General features: G+C 39.2%; 2 protein-coding genes and 1 pseudogene across 2 annotated transcripts; 1 reads left to right on the forward strand and 2 right to left on the reverse strand.

Moving 5' to 3' along the window:
* Positions 1-619: 619 nt before the first annotated feature.
* Positions 620-8,928, reverse strand: LOC103451378 (probable aldo-keto reductase 1). The gene is made up of 7 exons (XM_029090135.2): positions 8,663-8,928; positions 7,442-7,609; positions 7,034-7,240; positions 6,744-6,916; positions 1,449-1,545; positions 1,193-1,346; positions 620-961 (listed from the first exon to the last, which is right to left on the reverse strand). Exons 1-7 carry the CDS (start codon positions 8,720-8,722, stop codon positions 774-776), a joined length of 1,047 nt encoding a protein of 348 aa, XP_028945968.2. The 5' UTR covers positions 8,723-8,928; the 3' UTR covers positions 620-773.
* Positions 8,929-9,413: 485 nt separating this feature from the next.
* On the reverse strand, positions 9,414-11,652 carry LOC103451025 (perakine reductase-like). Its single transcript, XM_008390450.4, has 7 exons — positions 11,491-11,652; positions 11,155-11,322; positions 10,831-11,046; positions 10,517-10,689; positions 10,317-10,413; positions 10,030-10,183; positions 9,414-9,863 (listed from the first exon to the last, which is right to left on the reverse strand). The coding sequence occupies exons 1-7, from the start codon at positions 11,548-11,550 to the stop codon at positions 9,679-9,681; spliced, it is 1,053 nt and encodes a 350-aa protein (XP_008388672.2). The 5' UTR covers positions 11,551-11,652; the 3' UTR covers positions 9,414-9,678.
* A 1,858-nt stretch (positions 11,653-13,510) lies between these two features.
* Positions 13,511-14,415, forward strand: LOC103451379 (ascorbate transporter, chloroplastic-like; annotated as a pseudogene).
* The last annotated feature ends 225 nt before the right edge of the window (positions 14,416-14,640 follow it).

Genomic DNA, 14,640 nt, shown 5'->3' on the forward strand with positions numbered 1-14,640 from the left:
GGAACAGATGTCACATCCCGACCCGGGCTCCACCACATCCGGGGCTTGACTCTACAGTAGCATGATATTGTCCGCTTTGGGCCCTGACCACACCCTCACGGTTTTGTTTTTGGAAACTCACATGGGAACTTCCCAGTGAGTCACCTATCATGGGATTGCTCTCGCTTAACTTTGGAGTTCCGATGGAACCCGAAGCCAATGAGCTCCCAAAAGGCCTCGTGCTAGGTATAGATGTGAATATATATATAAGGCTTACAAGATCCTCACCCTTGGGCAATGTGAGATGTTACAATAGACATATCGGTACAAAGAAGTCAACTTGATGTTTTTCGGTATAGTGATTTATGTACACTTGTGTAATTACATATTTACGTGTCAATATATATATTTTTAATGTTTTCTCATTTAGGTTTGTTTAGAATTGGAAGAACTAAATTGTGCATATTAATAAAACCAAAATTTTAATGTGAAAACATGAAATAAAAATACACATTAAATAACAAAATAGAATATAAATTTTAATAAAGGTACATTTCAAAAGATTAAAATGAATACGTAATCTAACACCAGTTTTCTTTTTTTTTCTTTCTTTTTTTTAATATCAATTTTTTTCAATGACTAATGTTCAAAAACCCCTTTATTAATAGAATTAATTAGTACCAGTAACCGTCCCATAAGAGCACAAGAAACAAGTTTCATTTGCCTAAACTTCACAAGATACAATATCATTAAAATCCAACACTGAGATGCAATAATGTTCATGTCTTAACAGCTCAGATCTTGGAATCTTTCGGAGGAGTGTTGGCGAACTTCCACTGCAACGCCATGAGGAGCACGAAAGCTCTCTCGCCAGCTACTTGGTCGATTGGTACAGCATCAGAAACTTCTTTCGCGTCTTCTTCCGTCAGCTTCACCCCCAAGGACCCAATGTTTGCATCCAGGTTCTTGATCTTTGTTGTCCCTGCAGCGGAAATTGAAAAACAAATGAACAATGTGTCGATCGTTGTGTGTTATTTTCTTCGCCTAATTCCATGGTGTGTGGAATCTCCTCAGGAAGATTAGTAACCGCAAACTATTTGAACAAACTTGGAGCTAACACCTTTTTAAGTTACTTGAGTTCTAAATCACATTGTCGTGTGCTTGGAACAAAATATTTGAAGTTGAAGAGAATAAAAAAGTTGCAAGGACTCACCCGGGATAGGTACGACATCAAGTCCTTGGTGGAGAACCCATGCTAGTGCTATCTGAGCAGTAGAGCACTGGTGCTTCTTAGCAATGCTTTCTATTCGATAGTAAATGTTCTTGTTCTTGTCTAAGTTCTCTCCTATGAACCGGGGCTGTGAGGCCTTCAAAACGGAGGAAAACAAGGTTTCAATAGTCACACATTTAAGAACAACATGATTAGAATCAACATTTACTTCTACAATAGATGGAGCAGAAGAAATTACAGCAAAACTATTTGCAGGCAAACTTTCAACAACTGCTTTGCCACCGAAAAAACCACGACCAAGTGGACTATATGGAACTATTCCGATGCCAAGCTCCCTGTATGCGATAATTTCAACAAAATAATTCACACAAACAAGAGTTATTATCGTAACCCCAATCAACTTTCACAACTACAATGGATTTATACGAACGAGACCATCTTCAAAAGCACTCCCTCTTTTCCCCTTACAGAAACGGAATTATGGAAGCAATTCATGGTAACACTTGTGCATAGCTCAGATTGGAGCATACTTGCAAAGTTGTAGAATTTCTGGTTTAAAGTTTTCATATGTATTTCATGTGTATTGGTACAAGAGGGAGTCCGGATATATATGAGAAGAGGGAGGGAAAGCTGCTATATGCAGCCGACAAGAAATCAGGAAATGGGGAGAAAGTAGTAGGAAGAAAGTGGAAAATAAAGCTGCTGCAAGCAGCCAACAAGCAAATAAAAAAATAAGGAATAAAGCTGCCAACCTATCTGCCAACCTATCTAAACTTAACTTATGCAAGTCTACTCCCTTAAATCAAGGGAAAGGTATTACAATGACACTCAACAACACTCCCCCTCAAGCTGGATCGAGTAGATTAATCGAGCCAAGCTTGCCCAAAAAACGATGAAATGGAGTAGATGTCAGAGCCTTGGTAAAGAGATCTGCTAGTTGATCATGGCTTCAAGTGAAGATGGTCTGAATGACTTGAGTTTGCACTTGAGCTCTAACAAAATGACAGTCCACTTCAATGTGTTTCGTTCTTTCATGGAACACAGGGTTAGCAGCGATGTGCATGGCTGCTTGATTATCGCACATAAGAGACATAGGAGTAGTGCTAGTAAACCCTAAGTCTGAAAGAAGCCCTTTAAGCCATATAAGTTCACATGCAGTGGCTGCCATGGCTCGATATTCAGCCTCTGCACTAGAGCGAGCAATGACATGTTGTTTCTTGCTCTTCCAAGTGACAAGATTTCCACCAACAAACGTGCAATAACCCGTGGTAGATTTCCTATCAAGAGCATTCCCTGCCCAATCTGCATCAGTGTAGCCACTGATGGCAGTGGAATTGTTGTTACGCATGATGATTCCCTGCCCTATCGAACCCTTGAGATAACGCAGAACTCTCTTAACCATGTTAAGATGATCAACTGTAGGAGAATGCATAAATTGGCTTACTAGGCTCACTGCATATGTGATATCCGGACGTGTGATGGTAAGATATATAAGTTTGCCCACCAATCGTTGATAGTAACTCACATTATGCATGGCTTCTCCATCTGTGTTGAGCCTTAGTTTAGAATCCACGGGAGTGATGGCAGGTTTGCAATCAAGCATTTTTGCTTCCTGAAGAAGATCCAATACATATTTCCGTTGATGTAGAAATAGCCCCTTTGAAGAGGTTGCCATTTCTATGCCCAAAAAATACTTTAGTTTCCCCAGATCTTTGATAGCAAATGTTTGGCATAGCGAGACTTTTAGTGCCTCAATTTCAGCAACACTATCTCCTGTGATGATGAGATCGTCTACATAGATGAGCACCACCAATTTCCCACTGGTGCCAGTTCTTACAAACAATGAGGAATCAGCATTACTTCGTAGGAATCCAGCCTTCTCTAGAACTGAACTGAGCTTGGCATACCAAGCTCTTGGGGATTGTTTCAATCCATAGATTGCCTTGTGTAGCTTACAAACCATGTTGCCTTTAATACCATCAAAACCTGGAGGAGGCTGCATATAAACTTCTTCTTGTAACTCTCCTTGAAGGAAAGCATTCTTCACATCCATTTGATAAAGAGTCCACCCACAATTGATTGCAACTGAGAGTAGAACCCTCACTGAATTCATCTTGGCCACAGTAGCAAATGTTTCCTTGTAATCTACCCCAAAGGTTTGGGTGAAACCTCGAGCAACAAGCCTAGCCTTGTGTCTCTCGATAGAACCATCAGCCTTGAATTTAATCTTGTAAATCCAACGACTTCCAACAACTTTTTTTCCTGGTGGTAGTTGAACCAAGCTCCAAGTTTTATTTTCTTCTAGAGCACTAAGCTTATCTGCCATGGCTTGTTTCCATTGTGGGAGGAGAAAAGCCTCTTGAAAGCTTCTAGGTTCATTGTGTTTATCAATTTCACAGAGAAATGTAGCATGAGATGTTGAGAACTTACCAAGACTGATGTTTTCACTGATAGGATACCGTGAGGCATAAGTAACATAGTCCTGCAGCCTAGTTGGAGGTTTTCTGGTTTGAGGAGGATTTCTTCTAAGCCCTTGAGGCTCTGTAGGAGATTGTGAATTATCAGAATGAGACTCCTCGTCTCTCTCATTGGCCGGGATACTGCTATCAGTGATTGAGTCAGTTTGTATTTCTTTAATATCTGGTATCACAGTAACTGAACTCTCTTCCAATACTGGATTATTAATGTTCTGAGGAAGTGGAAAGATTTCAAACAGTTCATCCCCCTGACTTGCAATATTTCCCTTGTGAGTAAAATAAGGACAATATTCTTCAAACTTCACATCCCTTGACACAACACATTTCTTAGTGGTTGGATTGTAGCACTTGTATCCCTTTTGGGTGGAAGAATACCCCACAAACACACACTTGGTTGCCCTGGCATCTAATTTGTCACGGTTCAAGGCTTGAATGTGAACAAAGCAAACACATCCAAATACCTTGAGGTGTGTCAAATTAATTTTCCTACCCTTGAGTACTTCATAGGGAGATTTAAACCCTAACACACGACTTGGGAGTCGGTTGATGAGGTAGGTGGCAGTGAGGATAACAAATGACCAAAATTTCTTTGGAACATGCATATGAAGCATGAGGGCACGAGTCTTCTCCAAGATATCTCTATTTTTTCTCTCGGCTACTCCATTTTGTTGGGGAGTCCCTACACAGCTGGTTTGATGTATTATGCCCTGAGAACTTATGTATTGAAGCATGTTGTTGGATAGAAATTCAGTGCCATTATCAGATCTTAACACCTTAATGTCTGATTGAAATTGTGTCTTAACATGCATATGAAAATCTTTGAAAATAGTTTGAACTTCACTCTTTGATTTCATAAGGTACACAAAACTCATTCGAGAGAAGTCATCGATAAATAGAACAAAGTACTTGAACCCTTCTATTGATTCAGTTGTTGGTCCCCATACATCGGTGTGCACCATTTCAAAGAGTTTACTTGTCCTAGACATTGAATTACCAAAAGGTAGTCTAGTAAACTTAGAAAGTTGACAAGTATCACAAGTAACATGATTTTTACAAAAATTTGGAAATAATTTAGACAAGATAACTTCAGAGGGATGAGCTAATCTCTTATGCCAAAGTTGGTTTTCATCTACGGACTTTGATTGAGCTTGAAGGGCCTGAGTAAAACAGGTATTCTTGCACAGGTAGTAAAGTCCATTTATAAAGACCCCTCCACCAATCATCTTCATGGTGAGAACATCCTGAAACATCACATTATCTGGTAAGAAAATGGCACGGCAATTTAGGGTGTTTGTGATCTTTCCAATTGACAGAAGTTGGAAAGGAAAGGTTGGTACATATAAGGCAGTGGAAGGTGTTTTGTGTGAGAGTAAGTTTATTTCTCCTTTTCCCAAAACCAAGACATTTTTTCCATTTGCAATAGACACATGTGAGGGACTTAAAAAACGTTTAAAATGATTCAAATTTGTGACTTTGTTTGTCATATGATCTGTGGCTCCTGAATCAATTACCCAACAATCATTTTCAGTACTAGTTAATAGGGCAGTAGTGAAAGCTTTGAGTATACCTGGTGCTTCATCCTTTGGGACTTTCTCATTTCCAGTAAGAAAGCCAGCAAACTGTCCCAACATGGCTGTATGACTGCTCTTTTCGTTGCCTCGAGCTTGTGAACCTCCTTCGTGTTCCTTTCTTTGAAGGTAAGCTGCAAACTCATTGATAAGTGACAATGGGTTGGTAGTGAACTCCATGGATCCTTGTGAGATAGTAGAGGGATGAGCATTGGCAAGTTGAGCCTTGTAGTGAGGTTGAAATTGCTGTGAGGACCTTGGTATCATTTTTCCATCTTTGCTGAACTTAGGCTTGAGTTCAGGATGAAGTTCCCAACACTTGTCTTCCACATGACCAACGCCATTGCAATATTTGCATTTCAGGTGTGTATTTTTACCCTTGTACACTTTTGCCTCTGAGGTCTTGTAGTTTGAGGCATATGCACGAGTCTTAGTCAATCTCGAGTTGTGCTCAGCATTCATCACTTTCTTTCTTGCTTCTTCTCGTTGGATAGTTGCACAGACATTGTTGAACGTGGGAAGCTCCTGACTCATCAAGATGTGACTCCTTAGATCCTCGTACTCGGAGTTCAAACTCCCCAACAGTTGGTAGATTTTGTCTTCCTCGTCTCGTTTAAGGAGAATGATAGGATCTGTGGTATGTGAAAGGTATACATCCAACTCATTCCACATGGCTTTGAGGCTTCCAAGATGTTGAACAAATGCTTTCCCTTCTTGTTGGGCACTGGCTATGTCCTTCTTAAGTTGAAAGACACGTGCATAGTTGTTTTGATTTCCATACATATCTTGCAATGCTTTCCAAAGCTCACATGAAGAATTGTAGTAGCTAAAAATCTCAGCAACATGTTTCTCCATGGTGTTGAGCAGCAAAGACATGACAAGTTGATCCTTGCAAAGCCATGCACCGTATGAAGGGGAGGAGATGTCTGGAGCTTCCACACTTCCATTTACAAATCCTAATTTCCCTTTGCCTCCGAGAGCTAGTGACACAGCTCGAGACCAAGGGAGATAATTAAACTCATTCAAGAGAACTGAACACAAACGTTGATTGGTGTTAACCTCGACGTCTGAGAAATTTGAAGGAGAGGCATGCGAGATGTCACCCTCAATGTTTATTGAATCTTCTTCAGCCATGGCTTACGATTGAAAGAAAGATGCAGCGGGAAGAATGGCCAGAGACAGGTTACAAAACCTGCTCTGATACCATGTAGAATTTCTGGTTTAAAGTTTTCATATGTATTTCATGTGTATTGGTACAAGAGGGAGTCCGGATATATATGAGAAGAGGGAGGGAAAGCTGCTATATGCAGCCGACAAGAAATCAGGAAATGGGGAGAAAGTAGTAGGAAGAAAGTGGAAAATAAAGCTGCTGCAAGCAGCCAACAAGAAAATAAAAAAATAAGGAATAAAGCTGCCAACCTATCTAAACTTAACTTATGCAAGTCTACTCCCTTAAATCAAGGGAAAGGTATTACAATGACACTCAACAACAAAAGTGGAACAATCTCTTCCTCAATATCACGAGTCCAGAGGGACCACTCCATTTGCAGAGCCGTGATCGGATGAACTGCATGCGCTCTCCTTATTGTGTCAGGGCTGGCTTCAGATAACCCAATGTACTTTATTTTTCCTTCTTCCACCAGTTTCTTCAGCTCATCCATCTAAACTCCACGAAAAACAAACGTAGCCAATAAATTTTCCAGCCAGGTACCCACTAATTTCTACATGGGGATGTCTAATATTATACATTGTGGTTCTAAAGGAACAGAACAGCATACAGTTTCCTCTATAGGCACCGAAGTGTCCACCCGGTGGTAATAATACAGATCAATGTAGTCCACGTCAAGACGTTTCAAGCTAGCCTCACAGCATGAGCGGACATACTCAGGAGTTCCCTTCACTACCACACCAGCAGGCGGCACTACTCCAACAATACCAAACTTTGTGGCCAGTTGAACTTTTTCCCTTGGCAGCTGCTTCAAGGCCTAAATGGCAGAAAATTTTCGATTAGAATTACAGAATATAACAATCAAAACACAAATATATAAAAGGCAATGGCATATACATGCTGCTAATCGTCTACTACTTCACAAATTATGTCTATCCTGCATCAAGCAATGCAGATACTTTGATTCTGAGTTAATCTAAAGAAGTAGCTCCATAAATTCACAACCGGAAATACATACCTTTCCAACAAGAACTTCATTTGTATGAGGTCCATACGCATCAGCTGTGTCAAAGAAAGTGATTGCTTTGTTGAAGGCATGTTTTATTATAGCGATACCATCCTCATCAGCGACAGGAGAGTTGTAAGTCCCGGTAAGGCCCATGCATCCGAACCCCAACTTTGAGACCTGCAAAATTTGAAAAATGAGGAAAATTTGGCCGAAATGTATCTAAACAATTGAGTATATTTACAACCACAGAAAGAAAGCATCTAAATCAACTTCTGGAAAAAAGTTTAACCTCAAAACCAAAAGAATTGGTTAATGTTCTTTTAATCTGTCCTAAGAAAAAGTGAGCCTCAAAAGCCTTGAAGAATAATATGGATTACTAAGTTGAGCAAATCTGATCAATTCCATTGCAGAATCAAGCATATGCACTGAACAAAATTCTATCTGAAGAGAGAGACAGAATGTGACGGGAACTCTGGCCTCGTTTGGTGACTAGAATTGGATTTGATTTGATTGGATTACTCATAAAATTCAAGGTAAGTAGAAGGTGGAGGTGAATGATATTTATTCTGAGAGGACTAGAAGGGATTAGACACAAAGGAATCTTCTCCCTTCTAATCCGACCATTTTGTAGGAATTGGAAGGGAAAATTTTCTTTAACGACTAATCCATCTTCTACCTTTAAAGTTCGAAAAAACTCTTCATTCCTTCCTTCAACCTACCTCGAATACAACGAGTTATTTAATCCAATCCAATCCAAGGCATAGAACGAGCACGTTTAGGAAACTAAAAATGGAATCACTATACCTTCAAATCCCCAGTATCCAAGTTTAACTCTTGGATTCTCTATTCCCATCCCCTCCTCAGCCATAATATCCTCTTCTTCTCTAAAATTAATTTCTTTTCATAACTTTTTTCATATTAATCCCAAATGTAAACAGGATTTGACCCAACACCAACAGGGTCATCAACTTTACTAAATTTTGCATTTTTACCACATAATTTGGTTTGTTGGCAGCAAAAAAGTTTGACTTTTCTGGATTTATCCAAGTGGGATAATCAGGAAATCTGATATGAACACAAAGCAAGCTAAAAAGTTGACTTTTCTGGATTGATTTATGCAAGTGGGGTTATCAGGAAATCTGATATGAACACAAACAAAAATCTGCATTTCTTCAAAGAAAGAAGAAAGATTGAAATTTGGGTATTGAAAGCATGAATGTGAGACTTTACCTCAAGTCCTTGGCTGCCGAGTTTAACTCTTTGAACTTGGACTTGGTTCTCTTCTGCCATGCTTCCAAAATTTTGGCCTCTCTCGCTAACTCTCTCTCCCTCGATTTTAAAAGTCCTCCCACTCTCAGTGTTGTTGGATCAGCTGGAGCCTGAAGGTTAGGTGTTCTGTCTCTATTCGATTAATATTTTAAAGGGTTTCAATAAGGAATCTATGGAGTAGAACTTTTGGTCCCCCATGTTTCGAGTCAGAAGGAGGAGGACTTGAATTGACAAGTGTTAGCACGGAGCACGTAATGAACGACTGTCAGCCATTAATGGATGGAGTTATGTTTGAGAAGCAGAAGAAACTGGTTTACATGTCGAATCATGTGGGAAATATGGAAGGGGAAGGTTTGATGATGGTGATGGGGGCGCCAGAAGGCGGGCTCGCAAGGACGGTTATGGTATTGAAAGCATGATTGAACAGTTATGTCCTCTTGGGCTCGGATGGACGAAAACACAAGGTACGTTTTTTATTTTTTGGATTCAGTTTTTTCTAAAAGGATAAAACTGATTGAACAGTTATGTCCTCTTGGGCTCGGATGGACGAAAACACAAGTTACGTTTTTTATTTTTGGATTCAGTTTTTTCTGAAAGGATAAAACTGATTGCCGGTTATGGTGACATTGTCGGAGAAGGAGCTTGCCCAACTTTGTGAGGCAGAAGCTATTTCGAGCCTTAACCCTACAATGCTGCTGAGTGGGAGACAAACTATATAAAATTTTCCATAGCTTCGAAATATTTATTATAATTTTAAGACTTTATAGACTAAGAATTGAGGATTGCTCAATTTTACAATAGTCGTTTAAGAGCATTCAGCCTTACATTCGTTGTCTCGAGTTCGACTCTCCCTCCCAAATATCGTAGTAACAAAAACAACCTACAACTCTACTAACACAACTGCCGCACTCTTAGGCATCATCCAATGGCTTGGCTTAAATTTGTATCCTTCCTGATCTGTATGATGATTTATGCCTTTAATTTAGATTCCTTCGGGGGGTGTTGGCGAATTTCCATTGAAAGGGACTTACATTTTCGTAAGTTTTCTCGCCGGCTACTTCGTCGAGAGGCACGGCATCGGAAATTTCTTTCAGGTCCTCTTCTTTGAGTTTCAGCGCCAGAGCGCCAATGTTCGCATCCAGGTTCTTAATTTTCGTCGTCCCTGAGGAAATTCAAAGCAAATAAAGTATAAACGAACAATGTAACTCATGTTCATCAAATTTTAAGGCATGACAAACTCATTGGCATCATGCAATGCAAACAAGATCATGCAAATTTAGCACAGATGATCATCCTGGAATGCAAATGCAATCAGTGAGTTGACTCACCGGGGATCGGAACAACGTCATTTCCCCTGTGGAAAACCCATGAGAGGGCTAGTTGAACAGCACTGCATTCGTGTTTTCTAGCAAGGGTTTCGATCCGATAATATATCTGTTTGTTTTTCTCCAAGTTCTCTCCTGTCAACCGAGGATGTGCAGCCTAAATTACACACCGAAAACAAATCAAATTTATTTGTTAAGTTTAAGATTAGCTTAATTAGCTCTGTTTTTCATAACTTAAGTGAGCAGAGCATAAAACAATGCGCATTTGTAATGAAGAAATTAGTATCTACCGCATGAACATTAGAATCCAATTTCTCCAAGACCGCTTTTCCGGCGAAAAAACCACGGCCAAGAGGACTATACGGAACGATTCCAATGCCACGTTCCCTGCATACGTATAAATGTGTTACAATTTGCCAACATTTGCACGAAAACTTAAGCGTCCGTATGGCAACCATTTTCGTTGTCAGTTTTTTGATAACATGATTACCTGCAAAGCGGAACAATCTCTTCCTCGATATCACGAGTCCAAAGTGACCACTCCATTTGTATGGCTGTGATGGGATGAACCGCATGAGCCCTCCTAATCGTGTCCGGGCTCGCTTCTGATAGTCCGATATACTTTATCTTTCCTTCTTCCACAAGTTTCTTCAGCTCCCCCATCTGAACTCCAACAAAACAAGAAAAGCAGAATCTAAGTAATCAGATTTTAGTCCGGACTGGCTTCGGATTGCGCATTTAGTGCAAATTTACGCGGTTTTAGGACCGAGGAAGAGAAGAATGCAAGTAACCAGGATTCCATACCGTGTCCTCAATAGGCACAGATTGATCCACCCGGTGTTGATAGTAGAGATCAATGTAGTCGACACCAAGGCGCTTCAAGCTCGCCTCGCAGCACGACCTCACATACTCCGGATCGCCCCTTACTTCCATACGAGGCTGTTGGTGTCCGACGCTTACACTTACAACACCGAATTTCGTGGCTAACTGAACTTTCTCTCTCGGCATTTCCTTCAAGGCCTAAAGATTCATACAATGTTACGTTCATCAATATTTGTTTAGCAATAGCGAGAGTCCAATTAGCGGAGTTCGTGTAATTAATTAACTTAAATCGATCGATATGAATACCTTGCCTACAAGAATTTCATTGGAATGATCAGTTCCATATACATCAGATGTGTCGAAGAAGGTGATTCCTCTGCTGAAGGCATGTTTTATTACTGAGATTCCTTCCTTTTCGGCATCCGGAGAGTTTATCCAGCTAAGTCCCATGCATCCAAACCCTAATTTTGACACCTGAAGATGATCAAGGTGAGTTAATTAATAATTTTTGGAGATAACGCATCAATGGAATGTTTTACAAATATTCAATCAAAATTCAAAAGATTTATTGAAGAGGCTCTAATCCAACAATAAAAGGGTACTAAAACGCGATGAATCCAAATCAGCATTGAAAGAAATTACCTCAAGTCCTTGGGTTCCAAGTTTAACTCTTGGAATCTGTATTTCTTGCCCCTCTGCCATATTATTCCTCTTTTCCTCTGAATTATAGTTTCTTTTGATTGCTTCCTCTCTTAGAAGATGAATCTCAAATGTAAGAAGGATTGAGTGCCACACATCACTAGTATATTATATATATATAAACATATATATCTTTGTATATTTATTTACTGACATCACTAAGTATGTCATTGTGTCATGGGGACCATTTAGCGCGATAGAAACATCGCGATAGAAACATTGTTCATTTATGATCATTGTTCTAAAAATCTCCGTTTAGTGCCGTCTAGACGTTAGGTAGTTGGTCACCGTCTTGATTAATGCCTAAGCGTTTGAAAATTAAGAAATGACGTCTAGATCGCCTAGGCACCCCGCCAAGACCCTCCAAGACCCTCCAAGGTTGCGACTCATTTAGACAAAAAATAAATAACTTTCATTTTGCATTTTTTTAATAAATTGTAAGAGCCTTTTTGAATACTGAAATGAACACACATTATATGTTTGTTTCTCATGTTTTCATTATGTTCCAATAGCTCATAATATTATGTCATTCTATTTTGTAGTTTACGATGAAATTATATATATATATATATATATATATTAAGTATAAATAGACACTTATTTAAACAAAATATAATAAATGTAATTAAATCCATCTAGGTGCCTGCCTAGACCCTGCATAGCCGTCTAGACACTAGGCTCCAACCAACCACCCGATTAGTGCCTAGCATCTTTTAGAACTTTGTTTAAGACAAAAAAATCACTGGTTTCAGTAGTAGAAACAATCTCTTTACAGGTAAAGATAAAGTTTCGTACAACACACGTTTATTTTCTCTTTATGTATGTGTGTGTATGTATAGTGACATCACTAAGTATGTCAGTAGTCATCGGGAATATCTAGTGCACATTTGACAACCAGCATCCATATATTATGTCACTATCTATACTACTTGACATCATTGACTATGTCATACTGCAACTCTCTTGTCTATTATTTCCTCCATCATTGATTACGTTTCTATCCTTATCATGTTATCTTCTTCATTTAGGACATCTACAACTGAAAAAGGATCAATGGCCATTTTTTATTTCCTGCAAAAAAATATTTTTTAATGAATAATGTCAGACTATAGTTTATATCATCTCCAATTAAAGGGGATTATTTTTTAGCCATCTCAATAATTTATTATTTTAATTGAATTAATATGGTTAATTGAATTAAATTACCATATTAAAATAAAGTTTTTAGACATCTTTTGAGTGCCACTTGTCGTTAAATGAATAAACCTCTGAATTTTTTATCTTTATATAATGAGAATGATGTGAAAAATTGAAATAAAATGAGGTAATATAGTATATAACGGAGAAAATGATGTGAGAAATAGTGTAGAAATAACTTAGGGCACACAAGCCATTTGGCCTAACCCTTGGTTAGAGATGGTTTTCATGTCAAAATAGGCTATATTTTGGCCTATGACTATTTGACCGGGTGGGTTGAAAATGGCCTTAGAGAATATAAATCCTCCCTCCTTCGCCCGGAACTACTGTAACAGTATTTTGTATAACAATGTGCTATGCAATAACAGAAGTTTTGTTAACTACATTGTAGTGTTTGGGAATTGAAGAGAGAATCAAGAAGAAAGATGAAGAGAAATAGATGAACACAGAGAGTTTGACAGAGAGAGAGTTTAGAGAGAGAAACAATTGATGGTATTGATACTGAATTAATATTTACAACTATGAGAATACAATTTATATAGCCATCATGACTAACTCATTCAATAACAGCTATAACAACACAACCACATTCTCAACTTTCTAACTAACTATTGTTGAGCTAGAGTGATATATTCAACATCCCCCCTCAATCTCAACTGGGTTGCCCAGTTTGAGATTGAAGCCAAATGAGTAAAACACAGATGGCCATTTAAACTTCTGGATTAGAATCGGAGAGACAGCCAACCCAGTGACAGAACCAAGGTACATGCCAGTATATACCAGTGAAAGTACTCTGCTTCTCTCAGACACTGGAATCCATTTAGATAGTATGTTATTCATAGCAGGCATAGCGACACCAAAAGAAGATCTGGAGCTTAGCGTAGAGGAAAAAGAGCTTATCATGGGTGGAAACATATCTAAGGAACCTGTTAAGGTCATTCCTTGGAAGCTAATATTATCAAAACCACCTGTTTTGGCTCTTATAGTATGCCACTTTTGCCACAATTGGGGAACATTTATTCTATTGACATGGATGCCAACATACTACAATCAGGTTTTGAAATTCAACCTCACTGAATCCGGGCTCCTCTGTGTCTTGCCATGGTTGACAATGGCTATTTTTGCAAATATAGGAGGCTGGATTGCAGAGTCAGCAAAGGTTTCTCTGTAACGACAGTTCGTAAGATCATGCAATCAATTGGGTTTCTGGGACCAGCCTTTTTCTTTACACTGCTGAACCATGTCAAGACACCCACAATGGTAGTACTATGCATGGCATGCAGTCAAGGATCTGATGCATTTTCACAATCGGGTCTCTACTCCAACCACCAAGACATTGGACCTCGCTATGCTGGGGTATTGCTAGGACTCTCAAACACAGCAGGAGTTCTTGCTGGTGTATTCGGTACAATTGCAACCGGCTACATACTCCAACGAGGTTCTTGGGATGATGTATTTAAGGTCTATGTTGTATTATACATCATGGGCACATTAATCTGGAACTTATTTTCAACGGGGGAGAAAATTATTGACTTGAGAAATGCAGAACAATCACAACGGTTGATACGACTAGTCCAGGTGGGTTCGTCAAATCACTGCTCATTTTCGAATTTGCTTTACAACCACAGAAATCAAGAAACACACCCCTATTCGGCAATTGGCCTTCAATGAAGAAAAGGAACAAGAACTGCACTCCGGCAATTGGCCTTAATGGAGCTGCACACAATAACAACAAACAAAAACTTTCAAGAACGTTACTCCAGCTATCGGCCTTTAAGGAGTAACACACAATATCTGAGACAGAACTTTTCACTCCGACTATCGGCCTTATGGAGGAAACAAATTGCATTCAACACAATATCGAGTGCACAAAATCGCAAACAATATTCAATCAAA

This window comes from Malus domestica, chromosome 12 (genome assembly GCF_042453785.1).
Source record: "Malus domestica chromosome 12, GDT2T_hap1".
Taxonomy (NCBI): domain Eukaryota; kingdom Viridiplantae; phylum Streptophyta; class Magnoliopsida; order Rosales; family Rosaceae; genus Malus; species Malus domestica.